Raw genomic sequence first — 26050 nt, forward strand, 5'->3', positions numbered from 1 at the left:
TATAAAAATCTTGCTGCGGTCTAAACATGGTGGACATTTACTTGCAATAACAAAACGAAACCTAGCATCAGGTGACCATCTTTGAGAGGTATTGAACGTAATCTATTGTTGCTGCCACATTCAGAACCAATGTGTTGGCCATCTTGGAATGGTAAAACAATGATGCCTTATGGGACAATAGCATTTCACAATGGCCTTCTGGATTAGAGGAAGAGGCCACGTGGGATACAGTACACTGCAGATCATATGAGCAGCAGGCAAGCTTTCCTGTTAACACACTCAGGAGAGTTGCACTATCCTCAAGAAAAATTCAAAAAAAAAAAAAAAAAAAAAAGGAGGGCGCAGCAAAGAAATTAAAGGCGAACTATTAAAGAAATAAAAGTGCATGTGATTAGAAAATGCCATTATTCACAGGACAGGAGAGCCAATGACCGGTGTAGACTGAACCACTACCTCATGCAGTGTGCTTTCAGGGATGGAAGCAGAGTGTAAATGACACACAGACAGACCAATAACAGACGAGAGCTCAACCAAAGGACCTCTATATATGGATGGATGCATTTCTCATGGTTCTTTTTATTACAAGAGCCTATCAGGGCTCCCAAGGAGATTCTAGCAAGAACTATTACTGTGTAAAATGTAAACCCCTAGGGTGTGTCAGAAGTGGTAATCAACAACAAAATCCTTCCTAAAAATGTAATCCTTGACATTTCATGTATCAAAATACCTATCTGCGGGCTTTAATACAGAGTAATAACAATCAACCTTAAAAGCCTATTGACTTTCACAGATTCTCTTTACAATCATTATGTCAGGTATACTGCCTTTAGTGTAACTTCATAATAAACACACCAGACCTATGGTAACAAATATATTTTCCTACTGCACCAATTTAGCTTCCAACTCTCATCATTGGCATATCACCAAAACATACTCAGGCATCCAGTATTGAGCTTGGGCTTTCCCACAAATCAACCATCAGGCACAAATTCAAACTTACGAAGGATACAAAATAACAGTCAGCACAGAAAAATACTATGTCTTAGGAGAGCCTAACAGGGATTCTCACAGCAAAAATGTTCTTTATCAATGGTTTGACGGGGCAAAACCCTTGCCTACCATGTTATGTTAATCAGATTTATTGAACGTGCGAATACCCGGGGGTGTCTTGGCGCTATGAACGCGGTAAGCCCAGCCAAAGCATCTAGTTCTGAAATAGCCAGGTTTTTAGCCCTTTCCTGAAGATGGTGAAAGAGCTTGCACTTCTGAGCTTCATTGGCAGCATGTTCCAGAGTTTTGCGGTGCCATAAGAAAAACTTCGGCCGCCCCAGCTTGCGGACCGTATTCTCAGAACTTTCATGAGTCTAGCACCTGTGGAACGTAACTGTCTGGACGGTTCATACCAGGCAAAGAGATTTCTAAGAAATAGTGGTCCTGTGTTGCTCAGTGCCTTGTATGCTAGACATAATGACTTGAGTTTAATTTGTTGTGCCACTGAGGGCCAGTGGAGTCCAATTTACTTGGTTACTGAATCGTACTTCGGGATGTTTAGCAAAAGTCGTGCAGCTGTATTTTGAACTGTTTGAAGCTTTTTTTTTTATATTGCTTCTGCATACTCAAGTAGAGCTCATTGCAATAATCCAATTTTGACTGAATTAATGTGGTTACCACCGTCTTTCTAGAGTCAATGGGGATGTAAGGGAGGATCTTCTGGAGTTTCTTTATCAGAAAGTGGGAGGCAGAGACGATGGCATTGTCTGGTATGAAAGTGCTAGTTTATTATCGATCCACACTCCCAGATTTTTTACCTTTGGAGCTGGTTTTGGTGGTTCACCCATCTCCGCCGGTCACCAGAGATTGTCCCATCTGAGTTGCAGGTTACCGTAGATTACAACCTCAGTCTTCTCGGAGTTACGCTGAAGACAGTATGTTCCCATCCATCTATTTATTTCCCTCATACAGTTCTGAAACTGTAGAGTGGGGAGGCTTGATGTTTGTATGCTGCCACCACTATCTGGGTGTCGTCGGCGCAAGACTAAAGCCAAACTCTCAGATCAACGGGGCAAGTTCAAATACATACACATTAACAAGCATTGGCATAGCCAAAAGGTCTCGCTTTTGGGATCTTATAAGTATTTAGTTATGCAGCACAATATCCTTGGTCCAACAACATCAACTGTTGCATGGCTAAACACTTACATGGACAGTATTATAGGGACATGGTTCAGTTTGTTAGGAAGTGTCACTCATAACATCACACGATGTGGAAACGTCACACCTAGCGACACTGGAAGAATGGAAAGGTCACACAAGTGAACTGGTCATTTATCAGCTGGGAATTGGGTTTAGCCTACGCTGTCCCTTCTAAAATAATGTAAAACCTCAACACAAGTCACAATTAAAAAAAGTGTAAGTACGATGCTTTCCACGGTTGACTAAGCACAACAAGGGCACAAAAAAGAAACCTCAGTAGCTCAAGAGACAGAGAGCAGTATGACCACCAACCAGACAAAACCACCCCACAGAGCGATCTCACAAAATCTCCATGCCATGCGACAAAGCCAAGAACAGGACCTACACAAACACAACCTACCCTTCCTGTCGGTTATCATTCATCTACAAAAAAAACTGCTACTTCGTCAACCGGATCATCAAAATGCAGAGCTTCCACCATACGAGTAACACTCGCTTCTCCAGTCAGTGTTTGGCTGAATATGACTGATGCGCAAATGGCTAATGTGGACTCAAGGTTAAAGGGCTTGAATTTTGGGGAAGCAGGGACTAGAAAAAAGTCTGTGCTGTTGCTAGGGACGCGGAGAATGGTGTACCAACCTACTGTGTGTAAAAGGGTATGTAGGGACCGAGTGCGAGATTCCTTTCAAAATGGGACACTATTTGAATGGTAAATAGGTTTGAACAAATACGGTAGTAAGCACTATATACATCCAATTTCAATGAAATACAGTGTTGTGCTGATGTTAACTAATGCAAAGCCAGTGGGTGGCTTCTGTGTTGTATGTAACGCTCCACATTATCTGCAACGTAGGAGTGAGCGAGCAGTGGCGTCACATAACACAGATGGCCATTACCCTAGCTCTCATTACAAAAATACATCCAGCAAAGTAAGAAACAGACTGACTATGGCGGGCTTTTCATTGTCTCTGTAAGTCTTAAGTATGCGTTGCTTGGCGTGATTGCATTTGATGAAGCCATACATGGCTGTAATATTGGGATTAGAGATCAAATTGTAAAAATGGCAGGCAGATTCTTCTTAAAATGTAAAGCAGCAGGCTCGGCTGAGTCCTTCTTTTATGTCTAACTTCGTGTGCTTAGAGTGAGAGCACTAATGTCCGGATAGCATAATTCCCCAGTCTACGTATTTTGTGAAGCAAGAGTGAAAATCCTGTATTTCCAGCAAGTAATTTGCGAGACAGCTTTCATATTATTAGTCATGATTGGTTGTAAGTCTTTCGGGCTGGGCTGGTGACTAAGCAGCTCTGGAAAACAAAGCGCAGCATGGTGCTGGGAGGCCATGGGTCACATGATGGTTTCGCGGCTCGCCAGTCCTGCTAGCCGTACACACGATCTCAGTGGCGGGAGTGGGGGGGTGGTTTGAAGCGAAGAGAGGCACCCAAAGCGGCCATAATGAGTGTGCAAGTCAGAACTGCTAACAAGGACAAAAATCATGGAAACAAAAAACAAGCGCGGCCAGGAAAGTGAAAGCGATCACACTGCGTTTCATTAGTGACATGATCCACAAGGGAGGAATGCAGCTGCCACAATGCGCGCCGCTGCTCACTCCCGACACCAAAACACTAAGGGAGTAAACATTTAGAGAAAAGGTGGGACATACACCCGGCTTTGGCCATTTGCGTGCTTTCATTAAAGCCACACACTAAGGCCAATGGAATGTGTGGGAGTTGCCAAACCCACACGGAAAAGTTTTGGGGATGTTTATAGTGCTCACAAGAAGCCTCCCATAGAGCAGCGCATGCACGCTGCGCTAGGCTCGACCTAAAAAGCAATGGACTCAGATGATCTCTGTGGAACTACGCATGGGAGGACGTATGGATCAGATTTATACCTGTCCAACGTCACCGTTAGTCTCCTTTCCTAATCTGTGTGATTACATGTAACATAACAACGGTCTATAGCTTGTAATACAATGGGATAACAAACTATTTAAGTCTTACTGGCTTTAACAAATGCATTTCACGATAAATAAGCTGTCTTTCTCATATGGTTTTATAATAAGTAAGCCAGATGTATGCCATCGGACATAACATTTTCCCATACACCAATCAGGCCTATATCTGGTCACCATAACAAACTCAAGCATTCTGTTATGATCATATGTTTTTCCACAACCATCAGACATACAGTTATTAAATTAAAAGGGTACACAAAATTATAGTTGGCTAAGCAAAATACTTCTGCTCCTAAGAGGGCCAAAGAAGAATTCTTACAGAGCAAATCTTCAATATTCGCAGTGTGTAACTGGGGTAATCAGCACCAAAACCTATGCCAACTACAGTGATCCGTCAGATTGCATGTAACAAAGTACCTGTCTGTAGGCTTTAATATAAAGTATCCTCCCTTAAGTAATGATTGACTTTGGCTTATACTTTTCACAATAACAGGCTTTTTTGTAACATTTCATTATATATAGACCAAACTTGTAGCCATGATCATTGGCTTGCCACCATAGTCACCTCAGTCCTGCTGTACTGAGTATATGTTTTGCCACTGTTTAGTGGAAACACAGACATTCGTCCCAATCAAATCTTTACTCAAGAAAACCAGCATGTGGGTGGAACCTAAGCCCCTCTCTCACTAGTACCCTGAAAGGTTTTGTTTTGAAGGTCACATAAGGTAAAGTGATAAGTGCACTTCCAAGCCAGACCTGAAAGTCCATGTAGAGTAATGTAGCCTTTGCATCCGATACTGCTCTCAAACACACTGCTGCACTATCAAGTCTAAAGTTAATGACAGAAAGGGGTTGCTGGGATTGGAAAATAGCAATACATTCCTCATGACTGCCCTCCTCCCCACCTGTGCTTCTGCCAGAGAAAAACAATAACCATAAATGATACTTATGTAAGCCACTTTAACTTCATTACAAGGCCACCAAGCCAGACCTAATAAGGAGACAGGTCAATGGGTCCTCAGCCTCCAATCTGTCCTCATCTTCACAAATGGCAAATCAAGCAGTCTCAACAACTCTCTAATGAACACACTTTTTACTTAAACAGATTTTCATTTGCACCAATTTCTGGTGCTGATCACATTATCAACTGTTTCCTACCACCCATCTCGCTAAAGGCTGCCTTCTCAGGTTTGCCCATGCTCCAAAGTGGATGACAGGCAAGTTAACTGCAGCTAGTTTATTGTATACCAGGACCAGAGCTCAGACCGGTAGAGGCCAGTCTTGACCTCTGATGTCAAGACCACATACTGAACAGGACGTCAGATTGAAAGATGTATACTTTGTAATGAACTCTTGAAAGGAAACCTTTAAAGTATGGGAACACTGGTCTAGAAAATACTCATTCATCTTTCATGCCCGGGAGGGAAAGGTGTCCGCAACATTATTGAACGGGACTCATCTTTGAAACAAAAGAGACATTATTGGAAGGGATGCCGCCTTTCATATTATTTTGAACTTGAAAAACAAGTATGACCTAACACAAGTACAATATAATCGAAAATCATGCCTTAGGGAGCTAGAAGATGCTGATAAACCTATAACCATCTTCATAATCAAATTCTACCAATGCACCCAGAATTCTGTGCATGATTTATAATGCTGGGGGTCTACACATTTGAATTAAAGGACTGAGAAAACAAAAAGGACAAAAAGCACAAATTAAAGGATTTAATGTACTGAATTATTCCAACATGAACTAATATTTACAAAATAAACGCATATCTGATCGACATCTGGGAGATGTGTTGACCTTTATTTGCCCTTGTTTTTAATAGTCTGTTACGTTCTGTAGAGAACTGAAGATCCGGGGACAAAACCTCTGCTCAACTATGCCGGTGAGAGATGGTACTGTGAGCATAACGTACAACACCGTACTGGTAACTATGATATAGCGCACAAACATGGCATACAATACATTGGTTACCTGGAGTTGGTTCCTACAGGTACAGTGCTATCGCACTGGTATCCGATGGTGGCCACAGACACTGTTCAAAGGAAGTAGCAAGGGGAGTCAACATGCATAAGGTTTAAACACTTACTTGGAGAAGCGTTCGAGGAGTGAAGAAGACTTCTTGTTCACCAAAGAAAGCTCTTTGGCGGTGACTCGTAAAGACTGAGAGCTCCACTGTCCTCTCTTAAATGGTGAAGCCTCCATTGCTGGAACAAATATGGAACCTATAGAAAGGGCAAAAAGCATTGCTAATAACTTTCCAAGGAACAATGTTCTACTCACGCACCCATATTTCCATAATCCCCACACCATCGCCAACCATGATCTAGGGATAACTTCACCTAATGCTGGCGACATGTCTCCACTCAGTAACTTCGCAGAGGTAAGTAGTCAATTATAAAAAAGTTTTTACAATGCCCATGAAGAAGATGCTAAATGAGCTAATACTTAAGAAGATTTAAAAAAAATTAAATGTATACACTCATCAGGTCTGATCAACATTCATCTCAAGTGTACAGCAATTCTTTTTATAAGACAGCTGATGCTTTCAGCTCTGTTGACCGGAGTACACAAAAACTTACTAGAGAGATCGCATTACCAGATAAACATGCTGCTCAACAGGTAAATGCACCGTTCAGCCATAGGTACAAAAGGAATCAGAGTTCATGGCCACAGAGGCTTATCGACAGAGGATGGCTCACTGATAAATACAAAGGAGGGTGGAGTGGCAAGAATGAGGTAATGTTCGACAGGGCAATGGTGGCAGACGAGACAACAGTGACTGTTAGATAAAACCAAGGACAATTTCAAAGGCAACAAGCTATGCAGAACAAACAATTTTGTCGATCAACTAACAAGGCTGGTGAATGAAAAAGGGATACACTGGGTGGAGTGCCATATGGCAAAATAGAGAATAGTGGGGAGAAACTAGAATGAGCCAGAGAGTAAACTTCTATGCAGTATAGGGTCTACCAGGGGAGGTTTATTCACCCCACTGAAGGATTACAGTCTACTGTTCGAGAGCAGCTAGCACACTGGTCATACTCTGCTTAACTGGACACAACACTATGCATATGGGTTACATGCCATCCTTGGGCGAGTTACAGGTCCAAGTATAAAAGGGATACTTCTTTTATGCCTGTGAGCATTCATTTAACTTAATTTCAAAAAGTGATTTCTAGGTGTTGCAATTTAGATTCTAAATGTATCTAAATTGGCCAACACGTTCTAAAAATACAAGGTCACCTACAATAAAGGATCTACGACTGGAAACTCGATTTCCTACAGATATGTAGCCATCCCCTGAACCAGATTTGCAGGGCAAGAATACGTTGGATTGATGAGAGCACATTACTGATGGTATAAAGAGTAAAGGATCTTATCAGACACCATATAAAATGCATGCTGTGGTCGCAATAAAAAAAAAATTTAAAAGGAAAAAAACCTTTCGGAAACGGGAAAAGATATGGGACAATTAAGTTAATGACAAACCTTACGGTGTCTTACATAAGCACAAAGAGAACTAAGGTGCTGCCCGAAATACCAAATAAATAGAGCTAGTGGGGAACATTAGCTTGGAATGAAGCTGGCATAATCATCAAGACAGACATATAGCATTACAATTTATTTCTATAGAGTGTTGCAGAACCATTCATACTCAGAGCTCACATAAAGCATCACTCAAACTCTCCATAAGAGCACCCTCTCAGCTTAATATGTCCAGTCACCAAAAGCTCAAAGGAGGGCCACCCCAATGTATCTTCTATGTTGGTACTTGCCAAAATATGGATATATATACGTAAATTAGTCCAATGGTTTAACTGTAGCAATAATTCACTCACTGATGCAGTAGAAAATAAGATAGCAAACATATGCTCAATATGTACTGACTGCAGTGGGCCAAATCTTCAAAAACGACTGTCAACTCTGATTTGATGCTAACCCACCATTACTGCCAGAAATTCGATTTGTAGACGCTTTTCAGCACCAGGTGTTGAGGCCACCTTTTAGTCGTGAAATATCATTCGAAAATTAATTCCTTTATTACTGCCAGAAGTTCGATCTGGAAACACGTATCCTGTGTATTCCAACATGACTTTTCACTATTAAAGGTGGCCTTAACACTTGGTGCGGGATATGTGTTTCCAGATCGAACTTCTGGCAGTAATAAAGGAATTCATTTTCGTCATGATATTTCACGACTAAAAGGTGGCCTCAACACCTGGTGCTTAGAAGTGTCTACAAATCGAATTTCTGGCAGTAATAAAGGAAGTAATTCCTGCCGTGATACTTCACGATTAAAGATTTTTAGATATTGAGAATTCCATAGTCTGGGTTATTTGTGGCTGCAAGTACCGGTTGTCACCAACTATCAGTTTCTTGACTAACACTGACGGACGGCAGGACACATTAGGCCTGTTAATATACAGTGTTGGGAAACGCCTTTTGTATATTAGTTATCACTGATTGTGACATGCCCAGGTGACCATCTGGCCATGAGATATCCGAATTTATTTTTGTTGTCAGTTAAGCCCTGATGAAGTTCCAAAAACTCTTGTTTTTTGAGGAACGAAACGCATTGGCTGTCGTTGTGCACTATTGTCGTTTATGAAATAAAAGACAAAAAAGAAAGAAAACATTTTGGACTTTATGGTTTATGTTCAGTGCACCTCTATTTGTTTAAAATGGTTTTGAGAATCTGTAAGCAGAGGCACCAAAAGGTGACAGGTGCCGGAGGTTGATGAATGAACTGCATGATAAGGCGGCAGTGAGAAAGTGAAGTGCTATCCTTTTGGTCCGTCACTTGGTATCTTTTGTCTACAGCTGAGGTGGGAACCCACTTTAGGGAACGATGAACCACCTAAGTAAGACATATGTGAAACCTTGCGAGGAAAACTCAGCCCTTCCAACTACTTGTGCAAAACGTTGAGCTGAGGGTGGATCAATAATACTTTTAATTAAGCACAAATAAACTATTAATTTAGCTGAGGGACATGCTATAAATATTACTTTATTCTGTAGTCTGGGCATTGTACATGCCGACGGAGCCCTAGTGCTATTCTGAGGGTCACGACGAAAGGTGCAACACCGGCTAGCCTCCTGTCACCAGGCTCAACATAAAACTAGGAGAAAAATCAACCTTGATGCAGACTCAAGAAAGGCATCATCTTAGCTTAAATTTTAGGCCACACCCAACTTCATATTTACATATTTTAGGCAAATCAAATTTGTCTTGAAAGCTTCTGAAATGGGTTTAGACAACTGCTTCCCATGACAGGATCCTCAAGATAAACGTGTCACCCCCTCCTGTTGGTCCATCATAGTTGGCTCCCCATCAGGTCAGATGTGCCACTCCTGTGGCATTTCTCAATGTGAATCCATAACTAGGCCCCAATATCCGAATTCACCGATTGTATCCGCACACTACTGACTTTTTTGATGGAGGAAAACGTGGTCACTTGTTATGTACAAGAGTTAATTTGCTGTACAATGTACATATAACTATGAAACGTCATGGAAGCCATTCTATAGTATTTTGTGATGATCAATTAAAATCCCCCAAAAAATATATGTATCAGATTACACCAGTGTAATGAGGAGACACCAACGGGTCGTGCCAGTTCAACCCGACCTGGTTAATGCAAGGTCAGCTACCTCACACAACACATTCTCGGGGAGATTGGTGAAACAAATGGTGTCCTCCCTAGCCCACCACCAGAGATTGGCAGTGTGGGCAGACTACTAAAACGATTTATTGTGGAAACAAATACAATTAATAAATCCATGAGGGGCGAGATTCAAATGGTTATTATTCATACAGTCTTTTGCACAGGTGTCTAAGCATTAGAGAAATACCAGGTTACGAGAAAAGCAGCCAAACCCCAAGGCCACCAGCAGTCTTAAAACACTTTGTTCCAAAATTGAGGGCAAGGCCACCTTTTCAAAGTCACAGGCTTATTTATTTATTTATTTTTAGCAGTGATTCACTGCAATCGATTCTAGTATGCACCAGCGCTGCAAACATTGCTACTCGATGCAATCACACTTAAGTAAATAAACGGATTGCACATTGAAGGGGGGAAAAAAAAAAAAAGGAACATGGCCCTCCCAGGCACGGTTGTACTTGCAAAATAAATTATGCACCATCATACAACACACACCCACACCCTGGTGAATTCATTACCTCCATTCGAAGATTAACTGATATAAAAAAAATGCAAGCAAGAGGCTGTGTATACGGTCACCTGCACTAAGCGACTAAGAACTATACACTCTGATAAGAGGGATGTGCTTTCCCAATAGGTCAAGTGACTTGGGACTGCGTCCAATCGGTCAACACAATGGTGGAAAAAAGGTGCTGCCGTGGATGAGGGCTTAGTGCTTCTGTGGTCCAAAGTAGTAAGCTAAATGATTTGGCCCCTGCATCTAGTCATTATACGTGGGGTCAGATAATGAGGTGGAGTCTAAGAAGTCCATTATCAGCACGCGCATTGTGCTAATCAAGGAATGTGGTGTATGAACTGCTGCTGTTCTGCTGCACACGGGAAATAACTGGACCTCCTCCTGCAACTAGCGATGAACATGTCAAAGATTGACATTTGTTAAGTCCATGACCACTGAGGATCTCCGACCGCTGTATCAAATGAGAGAACACGGGAATACAGGCAGCTGGTCTGTAACACAGTACAAGGGATCTGCATATCCACTGCAACCAGATATCACAGGGACAGCGATCGGAGTCAGGGAGCTCCAATAAAGGACAGTCCGTCGCAGAACCGAGGGAGACAAAGTAGAGAAACTGGTGTCAAGCAGAACAATAATGCGGCCTATAGAAACTATTCACGGCAAATCCAACACTTCCTGCCACACCAGAAGCATTTAGCATTCACAGGCCCTCTCCATTACACACATTCAAGCTAGCTGGGCAACTTACGAAGGAGTTAACGCACCGCTGACAGCTTAAAGGCAAGTACCCCCAACCCAAAAAACATCAAAACACCCAACATCCTTTTTCAAGAATGCAAGCATGTGCATTGGGGCAGCATTATTGTGCTGCTGGTCGCCAAGCCTTTTAAACAATAACATGAATATGAAACTTTTTTCATTAACTGGAGACACTGGGCTACTATTGGGGAAGGGAGGTTCTTTTTACAAAGCAATTAAATCAATATACAAGTATTTTTGTTTAGCGCAAACTAAATAAAATGTGATGAACGAGGTACAAGACAGGGTAGACCTCAGATTCTTCCAGACATCATTACTATACACAATAGTCAGCGACCTGACAGGAACTCCTCCAACTTCCGCTTGGTGCTGTCCAACAATCGGTAAGGTCTCATGGAAAACACCTAAATACACAAGGGCTTGAAAATTAAAATGGAAAAAAGGCTTCCACGCCAGAAATACTATTTCACCAGAGCAAAAAGGGGGAGATCAAGTTTCTCATTGCTGGCAGTCAATTTCAGGTTACAATACACAAAGAAGAGCGCTGGGGATCTGAACCACAGGGCGTCAAACTATAAGCAACTTAAAATATAAGACGGTAGCAATGGTATGGAGCTACAATTTCTACTCATCCTCAAGAAACGCCTTTATTCCTAAATACGGTTTATCACAGAAAATAGACAACATACTCTGCTCCAAATATGGCGATGTGGCTAAGCAGACATGGAGATGCGTTGCTTACTAAATGTAAGCCCTCAACCAAAGACGAAGTGTCAGCAAGGAAGTTAAGGATCAGGAGTGCACCTTTATCTACCAATGGGACCCACTTCTCCCCTCTACACGTGTACAAACCACCTCAACAAAGGGTCAAACTTTACTGCAGCTTCCCTAATGCTTTCCAGCTTGGACTATCATCCCAGACCGTGTGGTATGGTACTATGGATCAGAAACCAGTACAAACAAAACAGTTCTCAAGGGGGTGAGGACTGGGCCGCTCTCCGAAGGAGGATCCATGTGACCCAGCAGTTCGTTCGCCAGGCTCCTTTATAACGGAAGACGCAAAAGTCTTCACCGCCCCCCCCCCCCCCCCAATAGGAACTACTAAACACATGCACTAGAAAAAACTGTTGAAAACAAGGAACGAAAGAGGCCAGCAGCAGAGGTATTCAAGGTAAAAGGAAGGAAGCGCCAAATCCTTGAAAAAGCACGTCTTAGCATCCTCCATTTTCTAAAAATCAAATAAACACTGGCTTTACAAACCCACCATTTACAAACATCCAAAGAAATTTAACCAGCATTTGCACCCTACACCAAGAGGGAATAAATAGATTTTCAGACAATACAAAATATATAAAAACAGATGAAATTCATACGCACGCAGTCTACTCACAAAAAGCATCTTAACTGAAGTGTCCCCCTCCACAGCCACAATTCACAGACGGGCAATATCATCACTGCACTCTCTCCCCTAATAATCATGAGATAATTAATACCTTCAACATGCTGTACATCCCACACAGGATCTAATGCTCCGTCTCCGCTCTGAATGACCGTACACATACAGAAGACTTGGCGCCCGCAACCATCACCCAAGCTTACAAAAGAGCCTGACCCACAGTCCCCACAAATCCTCATAATACATCTGCACATGGCGTTGAACCCGAAAATGTGCTTGTTATTCTCTACAGATAACTACCCTCTACTCTTTAACATCCGCATTTCTAGAAGAGTGACCTTTGGTTGCGATATACACAGGCTTCTCAAAGCCACCTACCCACAGAATAGCCTTGTACACTAGCATCTAGCCATAGTGTAAAGAATGCGCTCACAGCTACAACATACAGTGCAGCAACACACACCTAGCACCCCACCAATAATGGACAATCGCCCTCATCTGGATCCCTTGAGCCTACAACGAACAACATAGCTCTACACACTAGCCAATACGTAGCACTCCGTCCCCTGTCCTGCTTGACACCAAGGGAACTGCTTTTTGAAGAACAAAGCACTGTTAAAAAAAATTAATAATATCTTGAACTTGCTCCCGAACACAACATACAATGCCTTCAAACTTTAATGCACCACACAAATATGCTGTGATCTAGATTCCGTTCTGCAAGAAAGTAACAACTATGTGCAAATACATACTGCAGTCAACCCGCAAGGCTATTAAATCATAGTAATGGCACTACACAAGGGCCGGAAGATACAAATGGAACTGAGAACAGGGCTATCCTTACAACCACAACATGCACCAATGTAACAAAATCCAATCTCTACATGCACCCCACAAACAGAAGCTACTATACGGCAACCACTTGTCATTAAAGTGTTACAGTAAGCCAAGTGTTTTTCTTTCTCCCCAAGAGCGGTAGCAAGCAGGGGTGAAGTCCCAGTCGAAAGGACAAGGGGTCGGGGCATATTTCACTGGAGAATGGATCCCAAGGACTACTCTGTAGTGATGAGCCACTGCCCAGCCCCTGCCCCCACAATGCCTGTAATAGACCTTTCTTTGATTCTGATAGGAGTCCGATTTTACCTGTGCCACTGCCCTGTTCTGGTTCTACCCTAGTCATGGGCAGCTGATCCTCCACATTTAATGGTTCATGTCTCCGTGGTCTATTGCTCTGGGCTGTATGGTTCAGGGTGCATGCACCTATCTTTCAGCTGCAGGGCACCTTCAACTGGGCATGCTCGCTCTCAATCTTTCCCCTGACTCAGCAGCGTACCTGTGTAGTGCATTTTCTACTGACACGCCCTACTGCCTAGCAAGTCACTCAGCCTGCAGTGGTTGAATTATTGGAACAAAAACCCGATTTAGGCGCGTCTATCTTGGCCTGCATAGTAAGCTGAGCACTTAACAGTCGATCCTGCACCTGCGTGTAGTAGCAGTTTCGAATAGCTGGCCCAGTTCTTGCAGTAACTTGCACCACGAAGTCCTCCCAAGTTCCTGAGGCCCTTGTGATTACCACATGACTTGTAATGGCGAATGTCTTACTTTTAGTTAACAAATCAGATGGCAGACAAGATTTGATATCTGCTCGTGTGCGAGGCCCAGGGCACAGTATCAGCTGCTGAACTGTGTTTTAACACTGTTCCTTCTTTTTAGATTCAGTAACCAGGTCCAGCATGACCATCCTGGAGAGGTTTACTTTACTGAAGATCTATATCTATCTATCTCTTGGCGCCTGATACAGAGTGCTGCTTGTGAGGCTGGGGGATCCACTCCTGAAAATGTAAGATCAGAGGTAGTAGAGAATAAACACACACAAGCGCAGAAGGAGCTGTGGGCAGATGGGACCGTCGGTGTGTCAGTTTCTTTCAGTAGAATGCCAAAATGAGGGTTTTGGGCCTGATAACTAAACCCAGATCACAGAGGAAGCACATGTCTGCTCCCAGGAGTGGCACAGGAGAGGTGCACAGCAAGCAGCACATAGCGTTGTGCGTCTTCTGAAGAGAAGGATGTGTTGGGAGTGCCCCAAATACTTAACTAGCAATACACCTCCAGCCTCGACCCCCATTCTCATTTGCAACTGTCCAGGGCAGAAGGTGAGCTATAGAACCCTCCACAGATCCAGACCTGTGCAGTCTTGTGTAGAGCTCCGACTAAGCTGACCCTTTACCATCACCATTTGCATGAATGGAAAATCTTTATTTGGTAGTGAATAAAAATGTTACAAAATTAAGAAAATATAATGAAAACTGGAGCTATAATAAATACTCAATAAAATACTAATCAACGCAGAAAAAGTGAGTATAAAACACAGATACAGACTGTTCAAATGTCACAATGTATCAGAGAAGAAGGCCTCGAAATGCCTCTGCTATCAAGTACCTCAAACAGGACAAACAATTTGTCTGCCCAAATAGTTCCCAATGTAACACAATGTTAAACTCGGGGCAGGCGATGTTCTTCTTGGCCAATGCATTGAGAACCATGACAACTCACTTTGTGAATCTACCCATTAGCCTGCCATCGAACCCTTGAAAACATAGCAATACAACGGCCTCATACCATATGCCTTAAGAATGTATTCCTCTCACAAAGAAAAGCTCGACGTGCACAAAGATGCACTAACGATTCTTCGAAATAAGGACAGAATCGACAAGCTGCATGTCCTATAATATTTAAATGTTAGCACACTTTCACCTTTGCCAAAAAGGCCAAGACGCAGTCTTAGAAATTTGAGCTTAGTTTTCCTAAATAGCAATAATCACCATTGGGGTACAAGGTGGCAACTATAAACGGATTATGCCGCCTTGCTTGCAAAATCTGAGGACTGAATTCTGGATTTGGTTACAACCTAACTCACCATTCTAATTTTTCTTTCAGACTAACAGGCCTGACTGTCCTTCGCACGCGACACATGTAGGCCAGTCGTCACAAGGGCAAGAAGGTGAGTCAAAAAAGACAACACAATGAGGTTTTCAAAGAAAGAAGCAGAAAGAGGAAAGGCAAAAAGGAAAGAGCGCGCTGAGGTTACTGAAAAGAAAGAAAGGAAGAAAGGAAGAAAATGGCATCAACAAAAAGACGAGAAAGGAAACAAGAACCTCACCATGCCCTAGACTTACTCCTAGCCCTACCCCTAGTCCACAATTCAGTTAGGCGAGTACCTGCCCTTATTTTTCTCTATTGAAAGCGCTAATCAGAACACCACGTTACTCTCTGTGGGCTCAACCGTTTTGGACAGCGCACAGGTTTCGTCTTTCTCTTTAGCCTGGGACACCTGTAAATGCTCTTCCAACAGCAGGCGCCAATATCCACTCTCTTCCAATTGTTTAGCTTTACTATAATCCAGAGCACAGATACGTTATCTATGTTTCAGGTACATGTGATCCAGCAGATCCTCAATATCTGTTTTTCACCTACCCCTCCACCACACCACTCAAGATCCACCACTGCCCTCTCCTGTACAGTGTAGACTATATAGTCCCAGATACACTCTCCATGGGCACTCATAGGTAGTGTCTGGCATTGTCCAATTATGGGTCTGGCCCTGCTGTTCGGTCCTCTATTACTTGTTCTGAACGATATGGTTCTATACAAACGTGGCTGCTTTGTCCCAGTTTCTGGCTTCCAAGGATTTTTAACCACTCTCCTTGGTTTGGAATAGAAGATTCCCGGCTCATTAAAGAGTATTTCTCATTTTGGTCGTATGGCCACACCTCTGGTTCTCCCTTCTGCGCGACGATACACTTCCAGTACCCCAATTCTGAGTTCCAGGGTTCTAGACAGACAAACCCAACCAAATTCTGGAAAACAGGATTCTTAGAACAAGCAGCTGCTCTCTGCTCAGTTCCGGAAACCTAAAGCCACCCTTGCCCTCCACACCTGGGTTGGGCCTCCCTAAGGCAGGATATCTGTGTCAGCTCTCGCGCCGGCTCTGGGGTTCCTTGGCTCAGCACCTGCTGGTAGTCTCACGTTGGCTTCGATAAGTGTGCGTTCTCTGTCCTCCGTTCATATCCTGGCCTTAGACCCGGTAGCCCTCACTATCGGCCCTGACCCTGTGCACCTGTATCCGCTCTCTCTAACTCTCGACTCTCTCTCTCCCTCCCACCCACCCCCCAGGGGCCCCTTCACTCTCTCTCCGGCTTTGGAGTCACTGGCTCTCTCCTTTATTCCAGTGCTGCTCTCCAGCTCACGTTCCTTGAACCCAGCTCCCAGCCTAGCCCGTACCTGGCTCTCGGTGCGCCGCTGGTTCCGGTCTCTTCCTGGTCTCGCGCACCTGCAGCCAGGGGTATCAGCCTCTCCCGTGGGATTCAGAGCCGCAAATCTGACTCCAAGCCACACCCTTACCTTGTGTCGTAGGCCGGAGGGAGGAGCCAGGCGCGAGCGAGCGCAGCCGTCAACCCTCCCCGAGAGCACGCGCACGCTGTATCGCGCTTATTGGGCACGCGCACTCCAAACAGGGGTGATGAGGTAACCCCGCCAGTGCTTTTCTTTCTCCTTGGCAACTAACTCTCATGCTAATGACCCCGCAGCCTGAGCTCTTTAAGTTTTGAGAATTCTAAGGAGTGAAAACAAATAATTACATTTGATGACATGGCAGAAAATTGTCACATAACCTTTGACATCTATGATACGTATCTGTTACCTTATCTGAATTAGGAAGTCGCCCTTTTTTTCTTCTTTCTATTCATTCACCTGCATGAAAAACAACATTCCTCGGCCTTCACAGAGATTTATTGGCTGATATGCTTTTCAAAGTCATAGCACTCTCGAAAGAGTGTTCATTCTTACTTAACCCCAAAGGGAAACACCTGTCTTCGCCTGCTTTTTTGAGTCAGAAGTTGCCAGGTATAATAACTTGAAAGTGGCATCAGATCGATGAAATCGTAAAATGATTAAAATAAATGTAAGCTGAATGTAATAACTTTAAAAATGTCTCCAACTTAGTAATTGCTGCCAATGTCTCAGATTGCTTATATGTGACATTTCCATAATGTCAGTGTAATTATGAGTGACAATGAATGACTATGAATGAAGACAAGGGAAACATATACATATATCAGAAATTACACTCATTTGAGCAACGAGAAACTAAACTGCTGGAAACGACCAGAAATAGAAGGGCACTAGTTCCCTTGTGACTTGATCGTACTCTTAAACAAATGTAACATAGGTAGGCCCGCCTACAGGCAACTTCCAGAAAGCTGTGATTGTATTATTACGCGTGAAAAGCAGAAACACTAATTACCCCTGCTTTGTAATGTGCAACTTCCAGGGGCATACTGGGCTGCATGGGATTTAGCACGATATATGAACAATTTGTATATGGAAACAGCTGCATTTGAATGTGAGCTGTGTGCTTTTTATTGTGTAAATGTCTCCCTTGATACCGTGGTCGGGAATTTTCTGTGCGTGTGCTCCTTGGTGGACAGGATGTTTGCTGACACACTGTAAAAAACCTCTTTTAATTACAAATTTCCTATGCACTAGGTCTTTGTATAAGGTTTGTGTGTCGGCCTCTTGCATACTCTCTACAGATTCATGCAGACCTTACCTTAGTGGAAATAAAAATGAAATCACCAATTAATGGTGTGGGTTTAGAAGTGCATTTAAATCCAGATCTGTGACCTGAGGCACATGCTGGCTGGACCCGGAGAAAGTTCTGTTATTGCAACCAAAATCCCAGCAAATAACTTAGCGGTCCCAGGCCAGTTTCCATAGCAGCCGGTTACCTCTTCATGACCTGGGCCCAGCTCAAGCTTCAATATGAAAGCTCCCTCATGGGAAGCGAATTACTGTCCACACAATAAAATAACGATACAATACGATAAAATATTCAGTAAAGCAGTTAAATATTTCCCTTCTTGCAACCCATTATTTTACTATCATGGAATCACTAATTGAGGAACCAAAAACTTGTTTTTGAGCACTCACCTGACACTGTGCTTGGGACTTAACTCCAGTGCCAGGCAGCTGATGACGACTTGCCTTGAGAGTTACGGGTGTCTCGGCTCACCGGCGCCATCTAGAGATGAGAGAGGAATGACTGGTGGAAACTTGATGCTGGGCGACTGGGGCAGCAGCAGGTGGGACCCCAGAGTGCTCAGGAACTGTTAAGTGGTGGCATCATGGGCATTGATATCCTGCCATGCTGCGCCCTATGCACAGAGCCCCACTTAACATCCGTGGCTCACGCAGAGTGGCAGCGTGGGGGATAAAAGCCTTGACCAGCCGTGGCCTGAACTATCAAGTGTGGTGTATGCACCCTATTGCCTAGAAAGTAAAAGAAGGCATGCTGAACCGAGCCCCGTGGATCCTCATCATTGCTTACCGCATGTGCCAGCAGGTGATTCACAAGAAAGCGAGCCGGTAGATTGATCCGCATGGGTGGAGCTGATAGTGGGAGTGCAGACGTAGATGTGGGAAAGATGGCCCTTTTGTCCATATTCTATGGGAATGTGAATACATACAAACCTATTGGATTGCCATATACCACACACTCAGTGAGGTCCTAACGATCGACCTGCGCCCGGAGGCGCGTAGATGCCTATTAAACATTTGGGAACCGACAGACCTCACCTCCTACACCAAGCAATGGGCAACATTAGCAGTAATGATCGCAAAAAGGAATATAGCACAGAACTGGGGAGCCCTCCAACCACCTGGGATAGAAAAGTGGAGGGAAGATCTAGATTGGTGCATGTTTCGAGAAAAGTCAGTTTATATAGCTAGAGGATGTCCCAGGAAATGGAACAGGGTCTGGGGGCCCTGGAACTCATACAGGGAAGACATTTGCACCCCGCCGGCACCATTGAATGATAATGAAAATCTTACACCCCCCTAGGTGTTATACATCGTACACTGTGTTTTGACTCTCTGTGACCTACTACGGATGCTTGAAAAATATACTGTCTCCTAATCATGTCTCAAATTGCTTGTCATGTCGATACTGGTTAATAAAAAGATTTATAAAAAAAAAGAAAGTGAGCCGGTTTGGTCGGGTCCAAAACTTTATGAAAACTGTCGGCGTCCGCTCACACTGCAAGAGACAGCTGGGGTGGAAGGACCCACCTATAAGTGTGTGCCATTGGACACTGACTTTGACCGTCCTGACATGATTGATAATGTCGCACCAGCATTGGGTGCAGTGTTACATTGCAGCACTGTGCAGGCTGAGCTCAGCCAGGGCCCCCAAGCCTGCCGGGAGCAACGCCCAGTGCCCGCTGCCACTGCAGCTTGTATAGTGCATTACTATATCAGCGTACCAGGTGACAGTTGTGGATGCGCTATTATAATGTGTGACATTGCATTTTAATGCAGTGATGCAGATCACCTCACTAAAAGGCGTTAGTCTAACACCTGATGCGTGGTACTTGGTAGGGCTGAGTAGTCTCATAGCTTTCAAATGGGGTGGATTAGCACTCCTGATACGTGGTACTTGGTAGGGCTGAGTAGTCTTATAGCTTTCTAATGGGGTGGATTAGCACTCTGGTTTCTTACAATTAAGTGAAGCTGTCAGTAGGAGAGCTTCTTTGTGGTGGAATTGCTTCCAAAATAATTTATAGTTCCCAGAAGCTGTTCTTTACACAGCCGAGCTTTGAAAAAAGTTGCATTTAGATTTCATATTCTAAACCTTTTTTAACTGGGGTGACATTTAGTAAACTGTGAGTGAGAGCTCAATCCGACTTCCAAAGGGTTGATTCTTGCTCGTGAGTGAGACTTGAGGCTCTGCTAAAAGTCGAGTTGGAGTTACCACTTCTCCCTCTTTGACAGCTGCATACAATATTAGGATTTTCTTTTGCTCCTCCAAGAAGGAGAAACATATTTTTTTGTAGGTCCCAGCCTTCAAGGCCAGGAGCTGTGGCCACTTTTGCTGATGCTATGTTGACTGAAATATTCAAAAAGTAGTTATTAAATCCAAATGCAAGTTTTGCCTGACAGCACATGGTAACAACATGCATCCTCAGCGTAAATTTTTGCTGGCAGACATGCCGTCATCGGGATACAGAAGACCCCGATTACGAACTGGGACTAGACTTATTGGACCCTTACTTTGAGGTGACTTCCTGAGATACAACATTTCTGTTACAACCACGGAAGACAATGCAATACATTCCACTTGTTGTATTGAGCCCTGATGAAGTTCCTTGGGTCAAAGGAACGAAACGCGTTGGCTGATGACCATTTTTACTCCTGTTACCAATAAAGTGAAATAATGGACTAAAATATATGATTTTAATTTCATATCTGGTGCACCTTCCATTCCTAAAAGACTTTGCATCCTCAGCGTATTGTTGGTAGAACTTCTGTGGGCGCGGATGTAGCAAGGTTTTTCTTAAGTAAGCTTAAATTGGTGGTAGATTCATTAAAATCATTATAGGGACATAAATGGCACAGATCATCACAATTCAGCCACCAAGTTGGTTGGGTCGAGGCTGGACTTATTACAGAAAGTAAAATAATGGCTAATCTAGCACCACAACACTTTCCATGATTTATAGTTTATGTTAAAATTAGGTGGAATACAAAGATACTATTGGTCTAGCAAAAGTCCTGGTCTATATGTAGGTAATATTTAATATGATTAGCCCTGTTTGTGCACCCGTGCAAAGGTGCTGAACAATGTTCCTAAGTCCTGTCTTAAAACAAACCCCTTAAATAACCCTCACCCACCAGAGTTTCCCCTTGATGGCATGCTTTATCATTGGGTTCTTCCCGTTTCGCTGCAGAACGGGGCATGCAGCGACCTATGAATTATGTGGGAGCACTTTTGGTTTTAATCTACATAATAGGTGAAGGAAAAATAGGAGTGCAAGGTTTTTTTTGTGGAAAATTCAAAAGACCTAGCTTGAGAGAAAACCCCTAAGAATAGCCACTCGCAGGCTCGTGAAGAGCTGGTATGAGGGTGGAGTAGCCCTCCCAGATATCCGGTTGTATTATTGGGCAACACAACTTTCAGTAATCAACCAATAGATATACGGGCCACAAACAGATCCGGTATACCAAATGGACACATTTCTGATGGGACCGAGAGGCTATAGATGGGCACTCTACACCAATCTCAAACGACAGGTGTTAACAGGGTCAACACAGCAAACGGTCGATCTCTGGCATAAGATAACAAGGCAGCTAGGATGGGAACACAAAATAACGAAGATGACGCCACTGTTGGGTGCCCAGATACTGGGAGAAATGATTAGATAGCAGGGCTTTGATAAATGGGACTTGATTGGCATCTCAACGGTGGGAGACTTGTGGGTAAAAGGCAAACTCAAGCCCTTGGAGACATTAGGAACAGAATTTGAGATGGCAACATCAGAGACTTACCGGTATTTATAAATTAGACACGCAATAATATTGGTGCTCCCGCCGGGCTCAACTCTTCCAGAATCAACCCCATTAGAAGACAGACTAAGATGCAGCCAAATTGATGGAAAGGCTATATCAAAGGTTTACTGAAAGTTATTAAATGCTATGCCAAACCCCCTAGCAAAACTGCAGGAGACATGGAAGAATAATTTGGGCAACTTAGAAGACGAGGACTGGCAAGAATCGCTTGCATCACATAGGGAAGTTGCCATAAACTCTAGGCTGAAATTAGTTCTACTCTTGTAATACAAAGGCAAAAATTAAACGAAAGGAGGATGCATCATGTAGACGACAATGTGGGGTGGAGGGTACGTTCTATCATATTATATAGGGTTGCTCCATCATTCAGAGATATTGGAGCGCAATAATGAAACAACTGCAAACAATACTAGGCAAGCAGCTGCAATAAACACCACAATTATGCCTGATCAACATATGGGAACCAACAGACCTCAATGGAAAGGAGTCTCCCTTATTTATGCTAGGCTGTACATTAGGCTAACGTAACATAGTAAGGAAATGGGGAGTCGAAGCACCGCCCACTGTGGCGGAATGGGAGAGAGACATTGACTGGGCAATGGTGGCAGAAAAATCAGTTTACAAAAGAAGGGAGTGCCCTAAGTAATGGGAACAAATATGGAACAAATGGAAAGATATGTACCCCAACTGTCCCCGGGAGGGGGAGACCCAGTAACGAGAATCCAACAGGAGGGTGCAGTGAAATATAATCTAACAAATGTGATTTTGTCTGTTGGCGGGGAGAACGATCCGATGTCTGATGGAAAGTGGTACACGATGATGTTGTTGCAATTTACTGTGTGCTATTTCAATAATAAAAAGAGTTAAAAAAATACTTAGCTTGTAGGAGAAATGTTTTATTTGTACCTTTATCTGGTGTGGTTAAGAAATGGGGGAAAATGAAAACTCAATGGACTTCATGTTCCTGGGTTTCACAGGTCTACATGTTTCAAGCCATGCCTCAAGGCTATTCATCAGGACCAAGGGTTGCTACTACCTGATACCCCTACTGTCAAGACTCATTTGAAATGTCACTGCATGCTGAGAAAAATAAAACACATATAAAAACAGCACCAATTGGTGGTTAGAACTGGAAAATCTGTGAAGATATATGAAGGGAAAGAAGTTAGTCTTACATGGCTGTTGGCCATGTCACATGTATTATGCTTATATAATGGAAAACACATCTCCTAAGTGAAAAACGTGAAATATGTTTCCTTTGATCAATGTGAACACTTCCAGCGCTAGCAAATTAAACTACGTTTAAAAACAGCACAGGTTTGGACATGCACACACATATATACCAGAAGTTTAAACGATGAATAATAAACAAAAAAGATACATACATGTCAATTGCCTCCCTTAGGCATCATGAGTCCATATGGGGGAAGAGACGCCTTTAGTCACACTCTGTGTAAATTGAAAATGAGCTTAGTTTTCTGAGTGGTTCCTGTGGATAAAGCCTCTGATATAAGAAAAAGCATCTGTTATAAGAAAAATAGCTTCACCGTACTTACTACGACAAAGCTACTCCCTACCTGAAGGAGAATGCCTGACCATGGCTCAGTGGATGCCGGCAGTTCGTGCTGGCACTGTTTATGTCTGCGGTGCGGCCGGGAGGGCATCTGCGTGTCTATGAAAGACTAGGACATCGATCATCAGAGGTGGCTGCCGAAGGTTGGAGCCACTTCCTGGTTCCCTTGTCCATAGCGTTGTATATGCTATGGTGCACAAAACTAATTTTTTGGGGGGGAGATTCCCTGTTTTTCTATGTAAAATAAATATAAAAAATATATTTTTTGGGGGGGGGGAACATGTATGTAAATTCTATTAAGGATGTGAAAAATGGTGTTTACTTAAAGTAATATTGAAAAACATTATTTAAAAAATTGAAGGAAAATGGAGTCCTATTCTACACACAAGGAGAAACTAATTTGCTGTGGATAAATATTGGATGTATTATCTATCCATGCTTGACCACTATGTTATCTTGTAAATTGACCCCAGGGTATATTTTCGTTCAAACCTTCAATGTGTGTTTTTAATTGGAACACCCGTTGCTGTTCCTTTTCAAACAATTGTGATTCCTGCCTCACTTGTTCTAGGATAATCCAATGGTAATACAACCTTCTGCGGGCATCTTGGATGGTTGACGTCCTAGTCTTTCACAGACACGAGGATGCCGTCGCCCTCCCGGCCCCACCGCGGACATATACAACGCCGGGACGACCCTCCAGTATCCACAGAGCCACGGGTGGGCATTCTTCTTAAGAGAGGGACCAGCTTTGGTGTAGTAAGTACAGTGAAGCCGTTTTTTAGGTCTCGCCTGACCCAGCGGATGCGCTGGACTGGCGAGACATTTAGTAGGTGGGTTTCGAAAATGCTACCCACCTTTTTGTGCTGGCGACAAGATACAGTGGACGATGGTGTGCACGCGCACAGCTGCTCCCCGCATTCCCCCCTCCCTTCTCGCCCAGCCATCCGGCGCCAGCCTTCAGCACCATACCCCTCCCCCTGCTGCTGCGCGCGCATCCCTAGTGTGCGTCATCGCGATCACTTTCGCTTTTACAGTGATCGCGATCGCGATGAGAGATTGTCAGTGTGAGACCTCACGCCAGCACACATAATCTACCTTCATTTTTGTTTTGAGTGGACTCGATGGGTCAATTCGACGGCCCTTTGTACCAACAGAGGGGATTGCGTGTTAACGCCATTCTTACAGTTAACAGGTAGTCCATACCATAGAGTGCAAAGCTGTGGCCCCACTGTCTGGCCTGACGGAGATCACTTCACCCCACACTCTCACGTCATTTCCGGTTCATCGCGTTTGTACTTGGAGAGATTCTCGTAGGCTGTTTTGTCCTTTCTTGTTTACTGAGGCTGTGGATTCGACAAGGTTGCGCTAATGTTTTTTCGAACGGGCCCTTTTCCCCTCATTGAGCTGCGGAGTTACTATGCGCATAACGCAGGCCCCTTTTAACCCTTGTTCCGTGCATCACGTTATCTCACCTACCAGTCAGTCGTGACTCTCCTCAAAAGAGATGTTTCGGGAAGGGGCCTGGTTGCTTGGCAGCGGGCGTGCGTGCGTGGCTCTGTGGAAATATGGATTTTTATGATCAGTTATGTCCCCTATCTTGGACCCCAACGGTTTCATGTATGAATCATAAATACATGTATGTTCCCTCCAGTTCCAGTTATAAAGACGCAAATACATGTGCGTCCACCGTTAACATGTTCTCTTTCAGATCCGCCATGAAGGGGCCGGATATTCCATTCCTAAGTACGAAAGGCCACCGGCTTTATATGGTTCACTTATGCCATTTTACAGTCCAGGCAAGGAGGCCCTGATTCTGCCATCAAGCTTTTCCTGCCTTCTGCCTCTGAGAGCTCCAGTCTGAGCCTGCATCTGTGGCCGTGAACTTTGTCTCATTCCCTGCGCGGCTCACGGTGCCTGACATCAGCTTGTTGCCTGCCAAAAGCTGTATTTCACCTTCGAAATTATCTGCTCCGCTCCCTGCCCAATGCATTCCTGTCTAGTAGTTTAAGTAAACATTCTTCCAGCTACCGAGCAAAGGCCCGGCTTCTCTGTCTTTATGCAAGTAATTCATAGCCCTATTATCATGGAAGACTTCTGCCCTCGCATCTAGTGTAGACACTTAGACGCTTGTACACGCACTAACAGTCAGTATAGTCAGTATAGAATAAGATTCTACTCTAAGAGACCTCTCTTTTGGATAACATAGTTCTTTAAACATAGGATGTTAGATATGATTTGGGATTAGGTTGACTTGACCCTCCAGACATCTGTCGCCACATGTAGAGTTAAATGTCAAATCCCCTTCACCCCCTAGTCGCACGTCAATCATACGTCATGCTGCTACGCGCGCATTTATGCCAAGTATTTCTACTGACATTGCGAAATTCTTTCATGGAACCACCCTATTATGACATCATACCTGATGACGTTCTTTAGTTACACCCAGTTACGCCCACTTTTGCTACGCATGTATGTTTTATCTCTATTATCAATTGTTAAGCCTCCTGCATTTGCTTCACTGTAATGCCTATTGTATAAAAGTAATTACTTATCAATAAAGTATGTACTTCACTT

At 43.6% G+C, this 26050-nt stretch overlaps 1 protein-coding gene across 5 annotated transcripts in view; it reads right to left on the reverse strand.

Annotated features, from left to right (window-relative positions):
• LIMA1 (LIM domain and actin binding 1) overlaps window positions 1-26050 on the reverse strand; it is a 230770-nt gene that overhangs the window by 122908 nt on the left and 81812 nt on the right. For 2 of the 5 annotated variants that reach the window (XM_085654529.1, XM_085654528.1), the window contains exons 1-2: window positions 16780-16911; window positions 6247-6382 (exon numbers count right to left, since the gene is read on the reverse strand). In XM_085654529.1, the coding sequence (XP_085510655.1) occupies window positions 6247-6362 (116 nt within the window). In that variant the 5' untranslated portion in view covers window positions 6363-6382; window positions 16780-16911. Of the gene's footprint in view, window positions 1-6246; window positions 6383-16434; window positions 17097-26050 lie in introns of those variants that run through there. The other 3 variants (XM_085654525.1, XM_085654527.1, XM_085654526.1) reach the window with 3 other exon arrangements.

This window comes from Triturus cristatus, chromosome 4_1 (assembly GCF_964204655.1).
Source record: "Triturus cristatus chromosome 4_1, aTriCri1.1, whole genome shotgun sequence".
In the NCBI taxonomy this organism is placed as follows: domain Eukaryota; kingdom Metazoa; phylum Chordata; class Amphibia; order Caudata; family Salamandridae; genus Triturus; species Triturus cristatus.